General features: G+C 41.2%; 2 protein-coding genes across 2 annotated transcripts; one reads left to right on the plus strand and one right to left on the minus strand.

Moving 5' to 3' along the window:
• The first annotated feature begins 195 nt into the window (after nucleotides 1–195).
• Nucleotides 196–5,956, plus strand: LOC123751349 (molt-inhibiting hormone-like). Its single transcript, XM_045733451.2, has 3 exons — nucleotides 196–542; nucleotides 3,102–3,283; nucleotides 5,440–5,956. The coding sequence occupies exons 1-3, from the start codon at nucleotides 507–509 to the stop codon at nucleotides 5,552–5,554; spliced, it is 333 nt and encodes a 110-aa protein (XP_045589407.2). The 5' UTR covers nucleotides 196–506; the 3' UTR covers nucleotides 5,555–5,956.
• Nucleotides 5,957–6,218: 262 nt separating this feature from the next.
• On the minus strand, nucleotides 6,219–25,015 carry LOC123751334 (uncharacterized). Its single transcript, XM_045733441.2, has 7 exons — nucleotides 24,952–25,015; nucleotides 14,874–15,076; nucleotides 13,102–13,317; nucleotides 11,629–11,859; nucleotides 8,178–8,405; nucleotides 7,843–7,967; nucleotides 6,219–6,777 (listed from the first exon to the last, which is right to left on the minus strand). The coding sequence occupies exons 2-7, from the start codon at nucleotides 15,066–15,068 to the stop codon at nucleotides 6,687–6,689; spliced, it is 1,086 nt and encodes a 361-aa protein (XP_045589397.2). The 5' UTR covers nucleotides 15,069–15,076; nucleotides 24,952–25,015; the 3' UTR covers nucleotides 6,219–6,686.
• Nucleotides 25,016–25,694: the final 679 nt, after the last annotated feature.

Below are 25,694 nucleotides of genomic sequence, written 5' to 3' on the forward strand. Positions count from 1 at the left end.
ATAGACGACCGGCGAATGGACCTTCAGCAAATCGATACGAAACTTAATTAATGGAGGTGAAGCCTTTAAAACCTAAGGTTGCATGATGCAGTTACGCAGGCTCCACGTTGGCTCCAGCTCCAAGAACGAGGAGCGTGTCATAGTGCCACGCAAGGTGCTGACGTCAGTCGCTGTCGGTCGGTATATAAGGTGATACCTGTGACCTGTCCCCTCTAAGACGTCTCAACCACAAAGCCTCAAATCTCTCAGCTTCGCTTCTCCTAAATTAAGAGTGTTCCCAAGTTATTTATTCGTAGTTTCCCGTTCCTCGAGATTACATTATTCCTCCAATCTCGAGAAGACGTCTGCTTGTCGTTTTTTTCCTGAAGAACACGACGGCATTCTTCTCCTAGACGCTTTACAGTGTTCTCTAAGATTGTCAGATCTCGTCTCTCGTGTTCCAACAGCGATCACAGCTGTGAGATCAGTGACTACACGAGTACCGGCTGGTGCAGGTGCCGTGGGGAATGACACCACAGGTGTCCTCGTTTATCTCATTACAGGTAAGTGCTTCAACACACCTGCAAATACTTAAAAAAAAAATTTGGGTACATTTACTAATTTTAGCTTAAATGTATTTTTACTACTTTTTCATTGGGATTGTAAGTGATAAACTTCATTATTTGGATCACTCTTGATTATCTCAGAGTTTTATTTAATTATAGAGGTTGAGTTTATTGGTATATTCGTACATTGTTCACCAACATGTAGCACATCTGTACACTGTTGATGAACATGTACCACATCTGTACACTGTTGATGAACATGTACCACATCTGTACACAGTTGATGAACATGTAGCACATCTGTGCACAGTTGATGAACATGTAGCACATCTGTGCACAGTTGATGAACATGTAGCACATCTGTGCACAGTTGATGAACCTCTAGCACATCTGTGCACAGCTGATGAACCTCTAGTACATCTGTACACAGTTGATGAACCTCTAGTACATCTGTGCACAGCTGATGAACCTCTAGTGCATCTGTACACAGTTGATGAACCTCTAGCACATCTGTGCACAGCTGATGAACCTCTAGTACATCTGTACACAGTTGATGAACCTCTAGCACATCTGTACACAGCTGATGAACCTCTAGTACATCTGTAGTTGATGAAAGTGCCGCAAATCTGCAAATACATGTAAAACCTTCAGCTCATCTGTAAAGAGACAGTGAACCTTAGACACAGCTGTACTGAGCCTAAGAAACAGCTGGGTACATAATACATAGTTACTGAACCAACGACCCTTTTGGAGGATTTGCAAATAGGCCAAAATCTATAATTGGCAATTGTGCAAAGGAAGGGGGGAACCCCCAACAAGCACTTCCTTCAGACGTAGCAATTTGGCACACACTTTCCAGAGATAAACGATGTTAGAAGTCAAGCTTTTGAGACGTAGCGGTGTTGCCATAGCGTTCTTGAGACAGCGGTGTTGTCATAGCGTCCTTGAGACAGCGGTGTTGTCATAGCGTTCTTGAGACAGCGGTGTTGCCATAGCGTTCTTGAGACAGCGGTGTTGCCATAGCGTTCTTGAGACAGCGGTGTTGCCATAGCGTCCTTGAGACAGCGGTGTTGTCATAGCGTTCTTGAGACAGCGGTGTTGTCATAGCGTCCTTGAGACAGCGGTGTTGTCATAGCGTCCTTGAGACAGCGATGTTGCCATACCGTCACTGAGACAGTTGTGTTGCCATACCGTCCCTGAGACAGCGGTGTTGCCATACCGTCCCAGAGACAGCGGTGTTGCCATACCGTCCCTGAGACAGCGGTGTTGCCATACCGTCCCTGAGACAGCGAAGTTGCCATACCGTCCTTGAGACAGTGGTGTTGCCATACCGTCCCTGAGACAGTTGTGTTGCCATACCGTCCCTGAGACAGCGGTGTTGCCATACCGTCCCTGAGACAGCGGTGTTGTCATACCGTCCCTGAGACAGCGAAGTTGCCATACCGTCCCTGAGACAGAGGTGTTGCCATACCGTCCCTGAGACAGTAGTGTAGCCATACCGTCTCTGAGAGAGCGGTGTTGCCATACCGTCCCTGAGACCGAACAGAGTTGAAAGACACTTCCCAGAGACCTAACGGACTCAACAGACACTTTCCTTACGCCTAGCGCATTGGTAATTCCTTCCTGACACTTAGTGGAGCAGGCAGACACTTTCTTCAAAGCGAACGAAGTTACTAGACACTTCCCTCAGTTCTAGCGGACTTGAAAGGCACTTCCCTCAGTTCTAGCGGACTTGAAAGACACTTCCCTCAGTTCTAGCGGACTCTAAAGGCATTTCCCTCAGTTCTAGCGGACTCTGAAGGCACTTCCCTTAGTTCTAGCGGACTCTGAAGGCACTTCCCTCAGTTCTAGCGGACTCTGAAGGCACTTCCCTCAGTTCTAGCGGACTTGAAAGACACTTCCCTCAGTTCTAGCGAACTTGAAAGGCACTTCCCTCAGTTCTAGCGGACTTGAAAGGCACTTCCCTCAGTTCTAGCGGACTTGAAAGACACTTCCCTCAGTTCTAGCGGACTTGAAAGGCACTTCCCTCAGTTCTAACGGACTTAAAAGGCACTTCCCTCAGTTCTAGCGGACTTAAAAGGCACTTCCCCGAGAGTTAAATGAGTTGGGAGACATTCCTGACCCTGGGTCTTGATAGCTACCTTGGAGTTTTTCCGGGGCTTAGCGTCCTCGCGGCCCGGTCGTCGACCAGGCCTCCTGCCTAGCTACCATATAATGCCGACACCAAACCCAAATAAATATGTGTAAATGTGTTAGCTAAATCATCACAGAAAATCAGGAAAAATTGTGTTGTTATTTTTATAGTGTTGGCCAAACCACACACTAGAAAGTGAAGGGACGACGAGGTTTCGGTCCGTCCTGGACCAATTGACTTGAGAATGGTCCAGGACGGACCGAAACGTCGTCGTCGTCCCTTCACCTTCTAGTGTGTGGTCTGGTCAACTTATTTCAGCCACGTTATTGTGACTCCTCGACTGCATTGTGGCACTGTTTTATTTGTGCTTACAAATCTGTTTAACGATGAATGTGTATTGACGTTGTGGTACGACCACTCAGGGAGTTTGGGTGATGGTGTGGATGGTCGCGTTGCTCGGGGCGGCCCACCAGGCGACGGGCCTCTTCGTTGACGACCAGTGTGCAGGGGTGGCTGGCAACCGGGACATCTACCAGAAGGTATTGTGGGTCTGCCAAGACTGCTCCAACATCTTCCGCAACCATGACGTCGAGGTCAAGTGCAGGTCAGTCTCCTTAGGTCTATTTGTCCTTCGGCTAGGTTCGTTCAGGCGGCGGACGAACGCTAGCTAGACGCATTCCAGATTTTTACCTTACTGCGTATTCAAAATTTGTTTGTTCTCAAATATAAAGAAATATTATTTGACCATCCACTCTACCATCCACTTGGGGTGGATGGTAGAGTGACGATCTCGCTTCATGCAGGTCGGCGTTCAATCTCCAACCTTCCAAGTGGTTGGGCACCATTCCTTCCCCCCGTCCCATCCCAAATATCATCCTGATCCCTTCCAAGTGCTATTTAGTCGTACGAACTTGGCACTTTCTCCTAATAGTTCAACTCAGTTCACAATAGAATGTGTTGAATAGTTAGGCCTGAATTAGGTTACATTAATTGGCTTGATTCTGTTCACTATTATTCGTATTTGTAGTGCGTGAATGAAGTATTTAGTGGTGCGATTCGAGCAGACTTCAGGAACGAAACACTGATTGAGAAACATACATACATCATTAGTTGAGTCGTGTGTAAAGTGTTTTTCACTAATAACCAGATGGTTTGGTGGTTAGATTAACAAGCATTTGGCGTTACTGGATGAAGACTGACTGCAGTTTGTCCAAATCGTGCGCCACATGAAGCTGTATGAAGTATGAATTTCATTCATAAATTTTAATTCATGAAAAAGGGGTTTGGCGGGTGCATGGAATGGCCTCTGGCCTTTGTTGATGAGGACGGGCTGGCCGCCGGGGTACACCAGCCCCCAAACCACCTGTCATGAATTACAAATGCTTCACACACGGCTCACAACTGATGACGCTCGAGAACAGTGCTTCGCAGACGATCTCTGTTCGAATCCCGCCCGTCTCCATCAACACAAGCCACATGCTCATTAAGTGCAAAACCGTCTTCATCATCAAAAGCCAAACGTGATCGTTAATTCGGGCGCCAAACCTCCTGTTTATGAATAACAAACATTTTACACACTACTTTCACCTGATGTATGTATTTTCATCCAGAAGTGCTTCGCTCAAGGCCTCTGCTCGAATCCAGACTCCTCTAGATGCTTTACCCACGTACTACAAACGCTAATATAGCATTAAACAGAAATCGAATAAATCAAATGCTAATATAGTATTAAACAAAAACATAGAAATTAAACAGTTTTAGCTCCAGCTATTCAACATATTATAGTATGTAATAATATTATCTTCTTGAGAATCACTTGATTCACAATCGATTTGAGAATGGTCCAGGACGGACCGAAACGTCGTCGTCCCTTCAACTTCTAGTGTGTGGACTGGTCAACATACTTTAGCCACGTTATTGTGACTCATCGCCAGCATATGGCAAGGCTCTTCTTATGTCAGACGAGCACAGTTTGGGATAATTTATACATGCAGTCAGGTTTGCTACACTCTAAGTTGACAGAAAGGATATTGGCTCCGAAAAGTTTACCCAACTTCTCGGTATATAATACACAAAGAGTTTGAACAAATCCACAAGGGCGTGACGAGGATTCGAACCTGCGTCCGGGAGCATCCCAGACACTTCCTTAATCACAAAGAGTGACCACTGTGTCACAAAGAGTTTACTTTAGTCTTTGGCAGTGTTCAGAAATAAAGTATTATTGCTGGACCTGTAGTCTGTTGAGGTGGTTTTAGGAACCCGTCTACGGACCATAGCTCTTAATACCATTACAAAACGAAAGCCATGTGCATTTGCCAATACATATACCTCTCCTCTTACAAATTACTTCTGAATTTGGCCGTTTACCCGTATGGCCAAAAGTGGACGTAATTTACAAATAAAAAAATTAATAAAATTTTGGATTTTTTTTTTCCAAAACAGTAAGTTAAGGGTCCTCTGGTTGGTTAGGAGGGCAGGAAATTATCCTAAAGTTTAAAAATATCATGAAAAACGTTAATTGAAAGTATTCTCTCCTAACCTAACCGAGTAAGCCAGAGGGCACAAACAGAAAACAGTACATCACTTTCGTGAGCCGATTTCAATTCATATTACGTTAATTTTTGGCCATAGTGCACATACAAGCGAAAAAAGACGTTATTTTTAAGAGGACGAGTTGCTATCCGATGAACAAAAACTTATTGGCACATGCAACCAGGTGTGCAAGCAACAAATGTGACTGAAAACCACAATTTTCTTCAGGAAAGACTGCTTCTACAACTCTGATTTCCTGTGGTGTGTCTACGCTTCTGAGCGCCACCAGGACCTGGAGCAATTCAAGCGTTGGATCAGTATTCTGAGAGGAGCTCGCAAGTAAAACCCATCTACCTACTCACCCTCCAAGAGGTTATGTAAACCCATCTACCTACTCACCCTCCTAGAGGTTGTGTACCATTCTTTCTCCCCTCTCAGTCATATGCCAAATTCTTACCCTCGTTGACTGATTGATTGACCAAGATTTAGCCACACAAGAGGTGGCACGGGCATGACTAACCCGTATTGCCGTCGTTTCCCATCCATGTGCTATGTAGCACATGGATGGGAAGGTGCTATATAGCACATGAAGACTTAGCACCTTCTCATACTCACCTTACAACCCTAATTTCTTACGTTAAATGTGTTTCCAAGCTTCATATTTATTAATATGTTTAAGGATTAGCAATAACAATATTAATTGGTAATTTTTTGTTTAATGTTTTTGAATAAAAATGTTTTAATATTTGTTTATGGACGAACTTAAACACCTACTTATAACTAGTATTGACACATAAATAATGAGGAAACTGCACCACGAAGATAAAAATATGAATATTAATGTAAATAAAAATGACCTAATGCATTATGAGTATAAAAAAAACATGAACTATAAGACAGGACTAAATTATGGTTGCTGGTTGGTTAGTAGGCAATTGTGGTTAGCCATAATAACCATCTAGAGGTTGACAGGACTTTTTAACCCCAGCATCTCTAATATGAAGAGAGAGAGAGAGAGAGAGAGAGAGAGAGAGAGAGAGAGAGAGAGAGAGAGAGAGAGAGAGAGAGAGAGAGAGAGAGAGAGAGAGAGAGAGAGAGAATTATCACAATGCAAAGCGCCAAGCCATTACGACTATATAGCACTGGGAAGGGATCAGGATAAGGATTTGGGATGGGGACGGTGAGGAAGGAATGGTGCCCAACCACTTGGTGGACGGTCGGGGATTGAACGCTGACCTGCATGAAGCAAGACCGTCGCTCTACCGTCGAGCCCAAGTGCTTGGACAGAAGGGGAAGGGGGACTATCTGGAGAAAGCGCTAAACCATTTCGACTAAATATCACTTGGGAAGTGCTTGGACAGAGAGAGAGAGAGAGAGAGAGAGAGAGAGAGAGAGAGAGAGAGAGAGAGAGAGAGAGAGAGAGAGAGAGAGAGAGAGAGAGAGAGAGACTGAGAGACAGAGAGAGTATGAGACAATCAACAGAACTTCCAGTCTTGGTGTTCCACAGGGCGGCACTTTTTCGGACAGCGTTGAGTTAGCGTCTCACCCCGGTACTTCTTCCGATAACTGTGAAAGAAAATATTTAAATGTGAAGTTAAATTGACGTTTTAATAAACAGTAACTTTTGTCACGAAAGTATTTCGAAGTTTCATTAGAGATATATTTTTATTCAGGCATATTGGAATAAGAACAGTTTTGCTATTTGATATACACTTTTTTCGAGTGCCAAGAAAAGATTACTTAATAGTAGCAGATGGTGTAGTGGAACAGTTAAAGAAATGATGCTCGTTATTGTGAAAATAAAATGTTATTAGTAAGGTCAGTTGCAATTGTATTATTTGCAACAGCTGTATTTGTGGAAAAGGTACTACCTATGTGCCTAGGAACAGCAGTTACTCTAATGTATGAAGGATAATTCTTAATATATTTTGAAGCTTATATACGTGTGTGTGTGTGTGTGTACTCACCTAGTTGTACTCACCTAGTTGTGCTTGCGGGGGTTGAGCTCTGGCTCTTTGGTCCCGCCTCTCAACTGTCAATCAACAGGTGTACAGGTTCCTGAGCCTATTGGGCTCTATCATATCTACACTTGAAACTGTGTATGGAGTCAAACTGTGTGTGTATGTGTGTGTGTGTGTGTGTGTGTGTGTGTGTGTGTGTGTGTGTGTGTGTGTGTGTGTGTGTGTGTGTGTGTGTGTGTGTCTGAAGCTTTCTCTAACATATCCAAATACGGATAATAAACATCTTTTTAAGGATTACTTGAAATCCATACCTAAGACTGAAACAATTATTGGCAATCAAATAACCTGCTTGTGTTTCAATTACTCCGTCCGATAAAAACATTTGCTAACATTTTAAGTATATATTTATTTACCTGTATTTACCGGAAAATGCTTATTTTCTTTACCGGAAATATCTATGTAATGCTGAGGCAATAGATCCGTAAGTTGCCTACCGTGTATAACAGTCTTGGAGCTTATCCAACAGAAATAAAATCACATTAAAAAGAATAATCCTATCAAGAAACTTGATATTAGGAGAAAAACACACAGGGAAGGAGACACTGGAGGATACATGGATGGAGGGAAACACTAGAGGACACACTGAAGAACACATGAACGAGACACACACCTGCGGGAACCAACGAAAGAGCCGTTCTCCCTCTGTGTGGGCCACGGAACGTTCCCTTCAGAGTGCATGCAACAGTAGCTGTCATGAGCGAGCACTCGTCCCTTCATCAACGGCCATAACCATTTCTAAAAAACATTATTGTCAATAATAACTAAATCCAGAAACAATGAATGGCTTCACAATGACTCTTATGCACTCACGATCAAGACATTCTCCGGTCCTGAACTATTATAAAAAAATTATAATCGTTCAAAATAAACCGAAACATCACCACTTTCTTTATGTTCAAAATGTATGCGATGGGTATCTATGTTTACAGTTAACAATATACTTACTCCTAACACGTACTGATCGTATCCACGATTCGTTTGGTGTAGAGAGTCAGCCAGCATGTTCATTTTGACCACAGTTATCATGCTGCTGTTCTCGAATTCTTGCCTCCAGCGAACGCCCCATAATCCTCCCAAGATAGACACACAGTGGAATGGATGATCTCTCATCACGTGGAAGGGTTTATCCGAGGCTAACCAAGCTTGGACTGCAGTAAATTCGCGCTTACTCACCTGCCAAAAAAAAATAATCAACCTAAAAATTTACAAACAACTAGTTCTTCACATGTTTAACAAGGACATTAGAAGACGATGAACACTTAGGTGGATCCTGTGGTCATACGAGTCAGAATCTATTTACTGAGAAATAAATTACACGAATCAGTTCGATGTATTTTAGCAAAAAATCTTCAGAGCATTTACTCAGTAATGCCAATATGTAATTAGGTCAATTTGATGATGAATTTGATTGCATTTTTTATTTTGGGTACTCTGAAGTATTTATTACTTTTATTTTGGGTATTTTGGGTATGTGTATGACTCTTTGAGTTCTTGTTTATCTGTAATTGTGGGTAAAACATTGAATGAACAAGCTATATTTATAAGTTTTCACTTATATTAAACAAGATTCCCATTTGCTGTGTCATAAAATAATATATTTATATAGTATATATGTATATATATGATAGCATGTTCAGTTGGAATAAAGTGTTGCAAGTTCTGTACTCTTCTGAAATTTGTAAGTGTTGTACCATCTCGTATCCTTGTAATATCCCTGACTAATATTTTAGTGGTTTTTGTAACATGAAGATGATTTTTGCTTAAGCTTACAGTGATTTAAGTACATTTGTATTAATTTTAACCAAGAAGGGTAATTAAGCACACACACACACACACACACACACACACACACACACATACACACACACACACACACACACACACACACACACGCGCATACACGCACACACACACACACACACACACACACACACACACACACACACACACACACACACACACACACACACACACACACACACACACACACACACAGAAGAATCCATGGTATAATAGGGCATGTATGGAAGCGAAGAAACTGAACAAAAAGGCGTGGAGGAACTTCCGGAATAACAGAACACCAGAAAGCAGAGAGAGATACCAGAGAACCAGGAATGAGTACGTCAGGGTGAGAAGAGAAGCAGAGAAAAATTTTGAAAATGATATAGCAAACAAAGCCAAGACCGAACCAAAGCTACTCCACAGTCACATCAGAAGGAAAACAACAGTGAAAGAACAGGTATTGAAACTTAGAACAGGCGAGGACAGATATACAGAGAATGACAGAGAGGTGTGTGAGGAACTCAACAAGAGGTTCCAGGAGGTCTTCACAATAGAACAGGGTGAGGTCACTGTGCTAGGAGAAAGGGAGATAAACCAGGCGGCCTTGGAGGAGTTCGAAATTACGAGAGAGGAGGTCAAGAGACACCTGCTGGATCTGGATGTTAGAAAGGCTGTTGGTCCAGATGGGATCTCACCATGGGTACTGAAAGAGTGTGCAGAGGCACTTTGCTTGCCACTCTCCATAGTGTATAGTAAGTCACTAGAGACGGGAGACCTACCAGAAATATGGAAGACGGCGAATGTGGTACCAATATACAAAAAGGGCGACGGACAAGAGGCACTGAACTACAGGCCAGTGTCCTTGACTTGTATACCATGCAAGGTGATGGAGAAGATCGTGAGAAAAAACCTGGTAACACATCTGGAGAGAAGGGACTTCGTGACAAATCGCCAGCATGGGTTCAGGGAGGGTAAATCTTGCCTTACAGGCTTGATAGAATTCTACGATCAGGTGACACAGATTAAGCAAGAAAGAGAGGGCTGGGCGGACTGCATTTTCTTGGATTGTCGGAAAGCCTTTGACACAGTACCGCATAAGAGGCTGGTACATAAGCTGGAGAGACAGGCAGGTGTAGCTGGTAAGGTGCTCCAGTGGATAAGGGAGTATCTAAGCAATAGGAAGCAGAGAGTTACGGTGAGGGGTGAGACCTCCGATTGGCGTGAAGTCACCAGTGGAGTTCCACAGGGCTCTGTACTCGGTCCTATCTTGTTTCTGATATATGTAAATGATCTCCCGGAGGGTATCGATTCATTTCTCTCAATGTTTGCGGACGATGCTAAAATTATGAGAAGGATTACAACAGAAGAGGACTGTTTGAGGCTTCAAGAAGACCTAGACAAGCTGAAGGAATGGTCGAACAAATGGTTGTTAGAGTTTAACCCAACCAAATGTAATGTAATGAAGATAGGTGTAGGGAGCAGGAGGCTAGATACAAGGTATCATCTGGGAGAGGAAATTCTTCAGGAGTCAGAGAAGGAAAAAGACTTGGGGGTTGATATCACGCCAGACCTGTCTCCTGCAGCACATATCAAGCGGATAACATCAGCGGCATATGCCAGGCTGGCCAACATACGAACGGCATTCAGAAATTTGTGTAAAGAATCATTCAGAACTTTGTATACCACATATGTCAGGCCAATCCTGGAGTATGCAGCCCCAGCATGGAGTCCATATCTAGTCAAGGATAAGACTAAACTGGAAAAGGTTCAAAGGTTTGCCACCAGACTAGTACCTGAGCTGAGAGGTATGAGCTACGAGGAGAGACTACGGGAATTAAACCTCACTTCGCTGGAAGACAGAAGAGTTAGGGGGGACATGATCACCACATTCAAGATTCTGAAGGGAATTGATAGGGTTGATAAAGACAGTCTATTTAATACAAGGGAAACACGCACAAGGGGACACAGGTGGAAACTGAGTGCCCAAATGAGCCACAGAGATATTAGAAAGAACTTTTTTAGTGTCAGAGTGGTTGACAAATGGAATGCATTAGGGGGTGATGTGGTGGAGGCTGACTCCATACACAGTTTCAAGTGTAGATATGACAGAGCCCGATAGGCTCAGGAATCTGTACACCTGTTGATTGACGGTTGAGAGGCGGGACCAAAGAGCCAGAGCTCAACCCCCGCAAACACAACTAGGTGAGTACAACTAGGTGAGTACACACACACACACACACACACACACACTTGTATGTGTGCTAGAAACGTATGTAGTAGTCATAATAGAGTCAATATAGATTGGTTAAACAGGTGGGGTCCAAAATCTAATTGCTCGATTCTGCTGGCACAAATAGTAAATACACACACATGCACACTCATACCCACCCACAAACACACCCACATGCACACCCACATACACACACACACACACACCCTCACAAACACACACACACACACACACACACACACACACACACACACACACACACACACACACACACACACACACACACACACACACACACACACACACACACACACACACACACTCACACCCACCCACTTACACTCCCACATACATACACACACACACACCTCCCCCACAACGTACCGGCATGTCAGTATCACGGACCATCAGAGTCTCCAACTGCGGGTCCCCTAAGGCCGCCACCCGCCACATCATAGGGTGAATGTTGGTAATGTTACCCAAGGGTAGGGGAAGGTTCCCCACGTCACACACATACAAGTGCGGGTGACGACTGAGAAGAGGGCAGAGGTACGCAGAGCGGGTGTCTGGGACGGTGTACAGACGTACCATCCACCCTGGGTACATGGTAGCAACCTGTAGACAATAACATGATTTTTGGCTGAATTTTGTAATCATATATGCTCTGTGAAAGAGCATATAGGATTGCTTAACTATTTTGCTTGCAGGGAGCTTGGGTGGGGGATGAGTTGGAGCTTTTTGGACCCGTCTATCATTTAATCAATGAGTGTAAAATTTTCTTATACTATTAAATTTAGATTTGAAACTGTGAATGTAGTTTCCATCCATATATATATATATATATATATATATATATATATATATATATATATATATATATATATATATATATATATATATATATATATTGACTGCATAATCTGTATTGATTATTTTTTGGTTTAGGGCTTTTATCTCTCTGACTAGTACTCTTGCATCTTGGATTAATTGAAGAGGAGTTTTCCAAATGTCATCTTTGTACTAGGGGAAGAAAAATAAATAATTAACCGTAGGATAGTTATTCTACGGTTAATTAAACTTATTATAAATTTAAACAACGCTCGAACCTACATGGTTCATTCTCAAGTGATGAGACAGTAGAGAGCGTATTGGAAATATAACACATAAAATTTTCCACAGAAAAATAGAGCAATTCATCATAAATGCCCTAATTACGGAACTATGCAGTCTACCCACCATGAGAGTAAGAACAAGACCAGAAAGTGAAGATGCCAACATAGAAGACACTGCTCAACATGCCACGCCCACTACACCTGATAAATCTTTGTATGTGCTGCATCCCCTTTTTTTCGCCTTATTCTTTGCACTTTACTCTCCACTTCCTTTATGCTTTCTTCACCAATTTGTATTTGTATGTACCTGACCTCCCTTTTGGTATAAATCGAATATGCCCTTTACAGTCCCATCACTTGAGAATGAACCATGTAGGTTCGAAACGTTTTGTTAATATATAATTAGTGTAATGTATTCAACAGTTAATTATTTATTTTTATTCACCTCATTCAAAGATTACAATTGGAGTTCTTCCAATTAAACTAAGATGCAAGAGCAATAGACAGAGGGATAGAAGCTCTAAACAAGAAATTAATCAATACAGAATATGCAGTCATATTAAATGAAACATGTATAAATGAAAACCATACCTCCAGTATACACCAATATATGAGAGAGAGAGAGAGAGAGAGAGAGAGAGAGAGAGAGAGAGAGAGAGAGAGCACTCTAGTGTCGTGCACTAGAGTGCACGACACCATCACTATATGTACGAACTCCCACGGTGGAGTCACGTACGGTACTTACCTTACTGAGTATATCATCAAGACCTTCCCAGTACTCGGCCTCTTCACCATAGAGAGAGAGAGAGATGACCTTCTGCCCTCCTCCTGCCTCCCATGCCCGCTGCCCACAGGTGCCCCCAACACGTGCCATGGAAGCTCTCTTCACTGGACCTTCAGGGACACACACCTGCCTCTCACACTTGCATCGTCCGCCGTCCCACCACGGAACATGTGGCTCCTGTAATGCCAGTCATTAAGAACAGAGAGTAACGCGTTTTAATATAGAGAGCTCATTGGCCTTACCAACTGCTACTGACTGCTGCAGTCATATCTTTCTGATGTTTAGACACAATATATGTCGAGTAATACACCTGTTTCATAGTCACACACATGTCTCATTTATATTCACACACGTGTTTCATTTATATTCACACACGTGTCTCATTTATAGTCACACACGTGTCTCATTCATAATAGTACACTTACAGGTGTATATGAAAATAAAAGATCTCTTGAAGCACCTAATACAGTGTTCAGAATCCCAAAGTTTCATTCAGAGAATTGTCTATCACCAGAGCAGCAGCGTAGGACCCGTGAAGAGTAAAGTACACTAAGAAACTGGAGTGGTACATGGTATTGATTCCTTGGACAGTATCTATCTTGAATTATCTTGAGATGATGTCGGGGCTTAGCGTCCCCGCGGCCCGGTCCTTGACCAGGCCTTCTTTTTTTGTTACACACCCGCAGCAAGCAGCCCGTAGTAGCTGTCAAACTCCCAGGTACCTATTGACTGCTAGGTGAACAGGTACATCAGGTTTAAAGAAGCTCAGCCCAATTTGTTACCGCCTCCACCGGGGATCGAACTCGGAATCTCAGTACTACGAATCACAAGCGCTGTCCACTCAGCTGTCAGGCCCCCTCCCTCCCTGTATGAGTTATTCGAGAAGGGATATGAGGTCCTTAGGAAACATTTCCACATAGCTTGAACCAGAAGAATGCCAGGGAATATTGATTTCGAAATGTAAACTGAAGGGGGGCCTGACGGCTGAGTAGACAGCGCTCGGGGTTTGTAGTCTTAAAGGTTCGGATTCGAACCCCGGCGGAGGCGGAAACAAATGAGCAGAATTTCTGTCACCCTGATGCGTCTGTTCACCTAGTAGTAAATAGTTACCTGGGAGTTAGACAGCTACGACGGGCTGCTTCCTGAGTATGTGAGTGTGTGAAAATTAGGATTAAGGACTTGCTCGAAATGCTATACGTGCTCGTGGCTGTACAAGTATTTACGAACTCTTGTATATATAACTAAAACAAATAAGAAAAGTACGTATGGACATAGACGGACTTGAAAAAGACAATCTATTTAGCAAAGAGAACAAATGGCAATGATTAATTGCCATTTGTTCAATTGGAAATGCAGCAGAGTCGAATTAACACAGGGAAATTGTCTTCCGCCTTCTGGGTAATAAGTAAAGATGAATTGAATTTAATAGAAACTGACTACATTCACAGTTTTAAAAATAGGTTTGATGGAAAAAAAAAGATGGTTGTGAGTAGCTGTATAACAGATAATAGATAATATTGAGGAAACACCCTTGTAATCTATTAACTTAGATATGTTTGGTAATTTTTTTAAGCGGGTGTAGTCGTCTCGATACAAATAGCCAAGCTAACACGTCAAAGCCGTAATAACCATCGAATATTAACGACATAATTGCTTCCTGTTCTGAACAGACACAACGATATGTTAAGAACAATAAATAAATTAGAAGACAATCTTAACTAATCTTAACTTACGTTCAGAGAGAGATTGCCTGATATCTGCGTTCCAATGTCTTGCGATGAGTATTTCAGGAAATACAGTGTGTCAATCACTGCAACACTGTTGCTGTAGGTGGTCACCAGGAGAAAAACACAAGCGACCAGACACAGCAACGCCCCGTGAGATCGTACTTGACACATTCTCTGTACCTTGACCAAGATTGCTTTCATCGCCTCTCCTGTATATAGAATGTGGGTCCCCTATAATACAATTTGATTATACTGATAGAATTTTTTTGCCAATCATTTGCAGGGAAAACCATTGATTCATTACAAGTGTTTGCATAATTGTACAAGGTTTATTAGACCAAATCTGAAATTCAATGGAGAAATGCCATTTCACTTGCCAGTTACTTGTGTAATGATTTGCATATAATAACATTAATGATGTTATGTATTATATATTTCGTGTAAATTACTTTGTGCCGATACAAACACGAATGAAATTAATGATTTTCCCATTCAAATCACATTAAATGGTTGTTGCAATTTTTTACATTGAAGGTTATGTTGTCTATAACCCTTTTTACTGTAAAATACATATTTGCATATTTGTTATCAATTTCTTGTGAAAATTAATAATATACAGTAATTTTTGTTAAATGTAATCTATTATGTATGTACAATCAATTATTAATATTGTTTCTAAACTTACGTTTGAATGATCTGATGTATACTTTTACGTATGAAGTTGAAAAATTATTGTTATTAAAACAAAGTTTTATTTTCAATATATACCTTATTAGTAAGCTTCTCTGTCTTATGATACATATAATTCATTGGATAAGCAAGTTATGGAAAACGTAAGTTATTACAGGTGTGTGTAAGTCTCGTTCTAATTATAACCAAATATTTTGTTTTAAACTTACACCTGTGCAGTAGAGCAACAGCTGTAGTTATGAATATATATCACATATGAATATATGAATTAAAGTCACTGCTACACAGTAATTTACCAATAAATATCGTCACACAAAGTGAAAGTTAAATGTTATGAAGGAAATATATTTAAATTGTAGTCTGTTTACACTGCTGTTCAATTCTTTTCGTTGAGTCAAAATTGTGACGATTTGTATATGTTGGTATTATTGATTCTGATTATCATACTCATGCTGTTGACATTTGAGATAAACGTTTAGAAAGATCTGTGATGAAAGTTGACCAGACCACACACACTAGAAGGTGAAGGGACGACGACGTTTCGGTCCGTCCTGGACCATTCTCAAGTCGATTGTGAGAATGTGTTGATGAGAAGTGACATCTTTGTTACTTATGTGGTTCTGAGAGCCATCATACCTAACTTGAAGTACTGATATCAGGCACAATCGACTTGAGAATGGTCCAGGACGGACCGAAACGTCGTCGTCCCTTCACCTTCTAGTGTGTGGTCTGATCAACTTACTTTAGCCACGTTATTGTGACTCCTCCCTTGCATCTGTGATGAAAGTTATAAGAGAGAGCGCGAGGAAAAATGCCTGATATCAGTACTTCAAGTTAGGTACGATGTCTCTCAAATCCACATGAGAAGTAACAAAGTAACACATCTCACCAAACACACGACGATATTACGACGTCGCTACAACGTTCAAACAAGTTTTAACACCTAACAAGTTGTAACAAACAATATAGCAAGGTTGTAGCAACGTTCTAATACGTCATAAAAACGGTATAACAAGATGTAACAACTTCATTACCTGTTGTAACAAGCGGAAAATAGAGAGAGTTACGTTGTGTGTTTGCAGGGATTAAGACCAAGCGATGTCAAGTTCCTGGGGCCAGATTCACGAAGCATTTATGCAAGTACTTACGAACGTGTACATCTTTCCTCAATCTTTGACATCTTTGGTTACATTTATTAAACAGTTTACAAGCATGAAAACTTCCCAATCAGCTGTTGTTATTGTTATAAACAGCCTCCTGGTGCTTTGGAGCTCATTAATTGTTTAATAATTTTAAAAATAAGCCGCAAAGAATAGAGAAAAGATATACAGGATCGCAAGTGCTTGAGTAACTGTTTCGTGAATCTGTCCCCTGGAGTTTTGGAATTAATATGATCTCGTGCCCTTGAGTACGCCATATTAATTCAGCCAAAATTTCCCAGTGCAGAAAACTGATCCCATGGAAATATAGGATTAACCATCCAGCGAGATGGATAATCTCTTGACACAAAAATATTCAAACACTTCATGTATTCAAATAAAGCTGAATCAATGTAAATATCCCTAAATATGGGATATTTGAGTCGACTTGAGAACGGTCCAGGACGGACCGAAACGTCGTCGTCCCTTCACCTTCTAGTGTGTGGTCTGGTCAAAATTTTTTAGCCACGTTATTGTGACTCATCGCCTACCCTAAACATGGGTTAACAAATTAAAGTTTCTTAGCTTAGGAACCCAAATATTTGGCACGCCAGTGACTAGCATAACTAAGGAAACACACTGACAATCTTATACAGTACAAAGAAATTCTATTCCACTTGTAAGAGGCGCTGCCTAAGGTCAGCCCAGGACAACTTCTCCAGTAGTTTTCATCGAAGATTTTGGTTGGAGATGAAGCTGTACAACATGCAAAAGGCACTCAACGAGTCTGGAGGAGACAAGATGGTCAGTAAATGTAAATGAGACAGATGTGTGCTATATTACCCGAGCCACATAATCATTACATCATAGATGAAGGTGTGGAGCTAAGGAGTGACTTGGTGAAAAATAATATAAATAATTATTAGTAATTATGTTAAAAGTAATTATATAAAATAATTATCTGTAAATGCTGAAAACATACAGCAAGCAACCTTTTGTATTTAAGAACGGACGTTTCCTCGAGGTCTAGTAATTAGTTTTGTTATCAGAAATGTAATCACTGAACAAAACTAGAAATGACCATGATATGATATTTTCAACAAGGTTCGTTCCTCAGATAAATGCACTAAGCTTTGAAGAAAGATTAAATTATGCAAATCTCAGAATATTAGAGAGAGAGAGAGAGAGAGAGAGAGAGAGAGAGAGAGAGAGAGAGAGAGAGAGAGAGAGAGAGAGAGAGAGAGAGAGAGAGAGAGAGAGAGAGAGAGAGAGAGAGAGAGAGAGAAGACATATCAGACAACAGCAGAACGAGTGAACATGTTAGACAACAGCAGAACGAAGGGACATAGATGTTAACCTGAGACGCAAATAAGTCACAGGGACGTTAGAAAGAACTTTTTCAATATCAGAGCTGTATTAAGTGGAACAGGTTAGACGTAGAATCTCTTGAAGCTAATTCCACTCAAAGCTTTAAATGTAAATATGATACACATGGGAGAAATGTTTCATTGTATTAATATAAAAACGTTCAGAGGTGGGGCTAGGAGTCTACCTCGACCCTACAAGCACAACTTGATGTATTCACTTAGTTATGCTTGCGGGGGTTGAGCTCTGCTCTTTCGGCCCGCCTCTCAACTGTCAATCAACTGTTGCTAATTACTAATTTTGTTTTCACACACACACACACACTTTCGAGTTCACACGGAAGAGTTCGAAATTACGAGAGAGGAGGTCAAGAGACACCTGCTGGATCTGGATGTTAGAAAGGCTGTTGGTCCAGATGGGATCTCACCATGGATACTGAAAGAGTGTGCAGAGGCACTTTGCTTGCCACTCTCCATAGTGTATAGTAAGTCACTGGAGACGGGAGACAGGCCAGTGTCCTTGACTTGTATACCATGCAAGGTGATGGAGAAGATCGTGAGAAAAAACCTGGTAACACATCTGGAGAGAAGGGACTTCGTGACAAATCGCCAACATGGGTTCAGGGAGGGTAAATCTTGCCTTACAGGCTTGATAGAATTCTACGATCAGGTGACAAAGATTAAGCAAGAAAGAGAGGGCTGGGCGGACTGCATTTTCTTGGATTGTCGGAAAGCCTTTGACACAGTACCGCATATGAGGCTGGTACATAAGCTGGAGAGACAGGCAGGTGTAGCTGGTAAGGTGCTCCAGTGGATAAGGGAGTATCTAAGCAATAGGAAGCAGAGAGTTACGGTGAGGGGTGAGACCTCCGATTGGCGTGAAGTCACCAGTGGAGTCCCACAGGGCTCTGTACTCGGTCCTATCTTGTTTCTGATATATGTAAATGATCTCCCAGAGGGTATCGATTCATTTCTCTCAATGTTTGCAGACGATGCTAAAATTATGAGAAGGATTAAAACAGAAGAGGACTGTTTGAGGCTTCAAGAAGACCTAGACAAGCTGAAGGAATGGTCGAACAAATGGTTGTTAGAGTTTAACCCAACCAAATGTAATGTAATGAAGATAGGTGTAGGGAGCAGGAGGCCAGATACAAGGTATCATCTGGGAGAGGAAATTCTTCAGGAGTCAGAGAAGGAAAAAGACTTGGGGGTTGACATCACGCCAGACCTGTCTCCTGCAGCACATATCAAGCGGATAACATCAGCGGCATATGCCAGGCTGGCCAACATACGAACGGCATTCAGGAACTTGTGTAAAGAATCATTCAGAACTTTGTATACCACATATGTCAGGCCAATCCTGGAGTATGCAGCCCCAGCATGGAGTCCATATCTAGTCAAGGATAAGACTAAACTGGAAAAGGTTCAAAGGTTTGCCACCAGACTAGTACCTGAGCTGAGAGGTATGAGCTACGAGGAGAGACTACGGGAATTAAACCTTACTTCGCTGGAAGACAGAAGAGTTAGGGGGGACATGATCACCACATTCAAGATTCTGAAGGGAATTGAAAGGGTAGATAAAGACAGTCTATTTAACACAAGGGGAACACGCACAAGGGGACACAGGTGGAAACTGGGTGCCCAAATGAGCCACAGAGATATTAGAAAGAACTTTTTTAGTGTCAGAGTGGTTGACAAATGGAATGCATTAGGAAGTGATGTGGTGGAGGCTGACTCCATACACAGTTTCAAGTGGAGATATGATAGAGCCCGATAGGCTCAGGAATCTGTACACCTGTTGATTGACGGTTGAGAGGCGGGACCAAAGAGCCAGAGCTCAACCCCCGCAAACACAACTAGGTGAGTACAACTAGGTGAGTACACACACACACACACACACACACACACACACACACACACACACACACACACACACACACACACACACACACACACACACACACACACACACACACACAGGAAGCAGCCCGTAACAGCTGTCTAACTCCCTGATACTTATTTACTGCTAGATAACAGGAGCATCAGGGTGAAATAAATTATGCCCAACTTTTTCCACCGGCGGCGGGAATCCAACCCAGGACCACAGGACTACGTATTCAGCGTGCTGTACACTCAGCCACCAGCGCCCTAACTACATGTGTTCACCTAGCTGAGTACACACACACACACACATCTAATATATAAACATAGTATAGTTTACATCTGTATAGGCTACATCTGAGACCACGCATAATACATGAATATACAATACACGAATGCACAATACATCAGACAAGCAACCTTACAGAATCATAAGTGAAATAACATATAATAATAAATAATAACAATAATATTTCACAAATAACACAATATATTTGTGTTATTTGTGAAATAACACAAATATACAATTGAAATAACAATTGAATAGATATGCGGCTCCAGCATGGTGTCCATATCTAGTCAAGGATAAGACTAAACTGGAAAAGGTTCAAAGGTTTGCCACCAGACTAGTACCCGAGCTGAGAGGTATGAGCTACGAGGAGAGACTACGGGAATTGAACCTCACTTCGTTGGAAGACAGAAGAGTTAGGGGGGACATGATCACTACATTCATGATTCTCAAGGGAATCGACAGGGTTGATAAAGACAAGCTATTTAACACAAGGGACACACGCACTAGGGGACACAGGTGGAAACTGAGTTCCCAAATGAGCCACAGAGATATTAAAAAGAACTTTTTTAGTGTCAGAGTGGTTGACAAATGGAATGCATTAGGAAGCAATGTGGTGGAGGCTGACTCCATACACAGTTTCAAGTGTAGATATGATAGAGCCCAGTAGGCTCAGGAACCTGTACACCTGTTGATTGACGGTTGAGAGGCGGGACCAAAGAGCCAGAGTTCAACCCCCGCAAGCACAACTAGGTGAGTACACTCTTCCAGGTCTCTTCCCTCAAACACCCTCTCCATCTTTTCCAGCAAGCACAATCCCCGTTACGTGCCTTTCCCACCTTTCCCATTTCGCCTCATCACTGTAACCATTCTCACAACCCACTGTCATGATAACTGTAGCCATTCACAGTTCTCACCATACCCTTCACTAATTTACACCTCGCCATCACCCACATATACTTCCCCCATTTCCCTTTATCACTGTAACAAATTCACTTGCACACTATCTGCATCACTGTAATCAAATTGTTGTACCCAGAATACAAACCTGTCATCTGAACATTTGTTTTGAATATCACTATTATCACTATTTGAATATCTAAATTCACTATTTTTGTTTATTATCACGATATTATCACTATTTGAATATCTAAATTCACTATTTTTGTTTATTATCACGTTTAGGTACATATACATATGTGCAGATACTAGGCTATATGAAAAGTAGTACAGTGTCAAAACACTAGCTACGTGATACTAAAAATTCCCATTATTTTTTTTTATTAATACATGAGGTACATCTGCATTAGTGCAGCTACCCTAGACTATATGAAGTGGAGTACAGTGTGTCAAAAAAGCTAACTAGTTGATGCTAAAAAATCCCAATCACACAGGATGGTTAGTCATACAGAGGCATGAGATGGGCAGTCTGCACTGGCAGACTCCAGAAGCCAATTTTTTTTTATTATTAATAATACATGAGGTACATCTGCATTAGTGCAGCTACATTACCATTATTTATTTAAATGAGTGCTAAACTCTACGGACTTTATGCTGTATATTTCATATCCATGGATCTCATGAAGGTGGGGTGTGGAGGCAGACTGCCAATCAAGTGTGCCATAGGGGCTTACCCTGAATGGGCACATATATAATGTATTAGATGGGACATGTATAAGCAAGTAGATGGGGTCGCCATGGGTTCTCTCCTAGGTGGCCTGTTTGCAAACTTCTACATGATTACCATCGAGCAGAGGGTCTTAGTTGACATGGACTTGAAACCCGCCATATCCTGCAGGTATATTGACGACAATTTTATGCAGGTACCTGATGTCAGACGTCTGCAGACCATGAAGGAGGCATTCGAGCAGAATTCTGTGCTAAGTTTCACTTACGAGATGGAGAATGATGGGAATCTGCTCTTTCTAGATGTAACAGTCACGGAAAGGAATGGAGGCTTCCACACTGCAGTCTACACTAAGGAAACAAACATAGGAATGTGCCTCAATGCCAACAGTGACTGCCCAGACAGGTACAAGAGGAGTGTTGTCAACGCTTACATCGACCGTGCTCTCAGCCACAGCTCAGGATGGAAGCAGGTCGATGAAGAACTCTGTAGGGTAACTCAGGTCCTAGTCAACAAAGGCTTCTCTAACGGTTATGTTGAATACGTCATAAAAAGAAAGGTGAAACGCATTGCAACCTCTGAAGATTCAATTAGCACAACACTTGTACTCCCTATTAAACTGTTTTACATGAATTTCTTTTCGACGGCTCATAAAACGGAGGAAAGGGTCCTGAAATATATTATTAATAGGAATGTTATCCCTACAGATAAAAATCAGTAAATACAATGGACAATTTACTACAAAAAAAAAGGCCAACCGACTTATGAAAAACTCCCCAGACACCAAATAGAACGCCTTGAATGAAACCAACGTCGTCTATGCCTTCACATGCCCACTTGGGGACTGTAAGCCCCAAAGAACTCAGTATATAGGCAAGACAACAACGTAGGCGATTAACAAAGAACAAACAACAGGACTCCATCAAAGAACATATAATCTCTTCTCAGAACCAGACCATCACCAGAGAAATTCTAACAAGCAACACAGAAATCATCGATAAATACAGCGATAGCAGGAGACTCGACATCAGCGAGGCACTACACATCAAAAAGTCAACACCAGCAATCAACAGCCAATTAATGCACAACTATATTCTACCCACTTCAAGATCCTGAACCAACATAGAAGCAGCAAGAGAATGTATAGGCCAATAGGCCTTCTGCAGTTGCTTCCATTCTTATGTTTTCATACCCGTTGATTCGTGTTCTGTCACCTCCACCAAAAGTTTTGTGCCATATCACAACTCCCCCAAAACGAGGATAAGTATGATGTATATTATGTGTAAACTAGTCTTTGAAAATGTAAAAAGCTTACGAAACGCGTTCAGGCGTAAGATCAAAAATAAAAATGAAAAGAATGAATTTTTGAGAGAGCATTTTTCAATTGCCTTCGACAGTGAAGCAAACCTTAAGAAATGTAAAACGTAAAGATTCGTGTTAGAATTATTAACCTTACCCATTCGGTCACATTTAACAACATATGTTTACAAGAAAGACTGCTACCAAAATATATTAATATTTTGTTAGCAGTAAAATATACTAATATATATGTGGACCAAACTCTCACAAGTCAAGCCTGGCCTCGGGCCGGGCTTGGGGAGTAGAAGAACTCCCAGAACCCCATCAACCAGGTATCAACCAGGTATATATATATATATATATATATATATATATATATATATATATATATATATATATATATATATATATATATATATTATTAAATATGACCGAAAAAGTAAGATTAATAATTCTAACACGAATTTTCTCAATCTTTCGTACATTTCTTTTCGTACATTTCTTTTCTGCCTGTGATTTTCGAATGATAGAACGAGAAATAAGAAAGAATGTACTCACCACTTGATTGCCAAGCAGGAGTAACGAGACTGCGCCTTGATTACTTTATTTAAAATATTAATACCATATAATTTCTCCCTATATAAATGATTATCTCCCACCCGATGTATATTCCTAGTTGTGAGAGTATTGGCAAAATTGACAGATAATGTCAAGGAAATAACCAAACGTTGTATTGGTTATGGGTGTTATAAGCGGCATCTTTAATCTCTTGTGAATGTCAGAAAGATAATAATGAACACCTCATTACAGAGTCAGTTATGATCGATGAACAAGAGCTGAGCTACATAGCAGCCTCTGAACCATAGTCTAGTATCAATGACGTGCAGTCTCTGCAATGTATCAATAACACACTCTTCCTGCGTGATATTGTACTAGGTGTTTCAAAGATCATCTAGAAACAGCAGCATCCATTTAGTTAATGCAAGTTTGTAACTTTATTACACCAAGTACCAAGTTATATCATACACGTTTTGTTCTTGTTAATGACAGCACCTGTTGCTCTTTCAAAGTTGTCTAACTTCATCTCAATGTGAGTGTATTTTTTATAATTCACTTCTTTTTATAATTCACTAAGAGTAAGTGAATTATAAATAATAATTCACTATTAGCCTGCATAATTTATCAATAAGATGATTGTGATAAAGAAGTAATGGGGAGGGACGAGGCAGATTGCTTCACATTAACCTACCAGAAGGTACTGAAAAATATCTAGAAACAAAATAAAGAAAAAATTTAAAATAAACTCCTATTAAAAATAAACGAGTACAGAGTCACAGTTAAAAGGAAGACGGCAGAGAGGAGACATCTCAGAGTCGGGTATCACTAGTGACAGACAAATCAGAAATGCTTCTTGTAATATAGGCTAACAACCAATCAGAATGATTAGTTAGAATCATAAGAACATATAAGAACATAAGAATAAGGGTACCTGCAGAAGACCTATTGGCCCATACGAGGCAGCTCCTATTTATAACCACCCAATACCGCTCACAAACATGTCTAACCCACGTTTAAAACAACCAAGGAACCCCACCACCATAAAACTATCTACGTCAATGTTTCAGGATGATTTGTTGTTGTTGTTTAAGATTCGCTACCCGGAACGAAATGTTCAAAGTAGCACGGGCTATGGTGAGCCCGTACACACACACTCAGGATGATGCAAAACTTGGGGTCTAGTGAGCGCTACAGACACATCATCCGCTCGTGGCACCAAGCTAGCAGAGCGACTCACCTGCGCTGACTGTGAATGCCAAATGAATTGAAGTAAATGCTCGAACCACAGCGGGCAATTTCTGGCAACACCTGTTAGGTAACGTGTCCTACCCAACTTGCCACGAACACCGAACACGAGAACAGATGTTCTCATGAGAGAACATCTGTTTCTGACGAACATTATAACCCTCGAGCATATCGGAGATAATGATTTTCAACCTGATCCTCTTTATCTGTTATCGTTGATACACCTGACAGAAATTTGCAGTATATACTATCCTAGGAAGGTATTCACTTTCGAACACAAAGAACTAAGCCAACACGACTGTATAGCACTTAGAAGGGATATGAAGACAAGGAGCTTAGAAGTTTCACGTGATCGTTGACTGCTGTATTCTGCTGTATCCTCTCGAAGATTTGTCAAAATTTGATCTATATCTTTAGTCCGAATACTGTTTTTTTTTTGTTTAGAAATTTTGTTGGAAAATTTTGTTTAGTCCGAATACTGTTTTCAGAATTAAATTTTGGCTGGATTTCTCAACGACAGTTGATGATTTAATGAACTAATTATCGGGTAATTACTACACCATACTATAGTTATTCATATTAAAGAATTATACTAGAATAATCACACAAAAAAGAGAAGGGATGGAAACTCTCAGGGGAAAGCACCAAGCCATTAGGACTATATAATGGCTTGGTGCTTTCCCCTGATAGTTCCCGTCTCTTGTTCTGTGATTATTTTAGCATCATTCTTAAAAA

This window comes from Procambarus clarkii, chromosome 4, assembly GCF_040958095.1.
Source record: "Procambarus clarkii isolate CNS0578487 chromosome 4, FALCON_Pclarkii_2.0, whole genome shotgun sequence".
Taxonomy (NCBI): domain Eukaryota; kingdom Metazoa; phylum Arthropoda; class Malacostraca; order Decapoda; family Cambaridae; genus Procambarus; species Procambarus clarkii.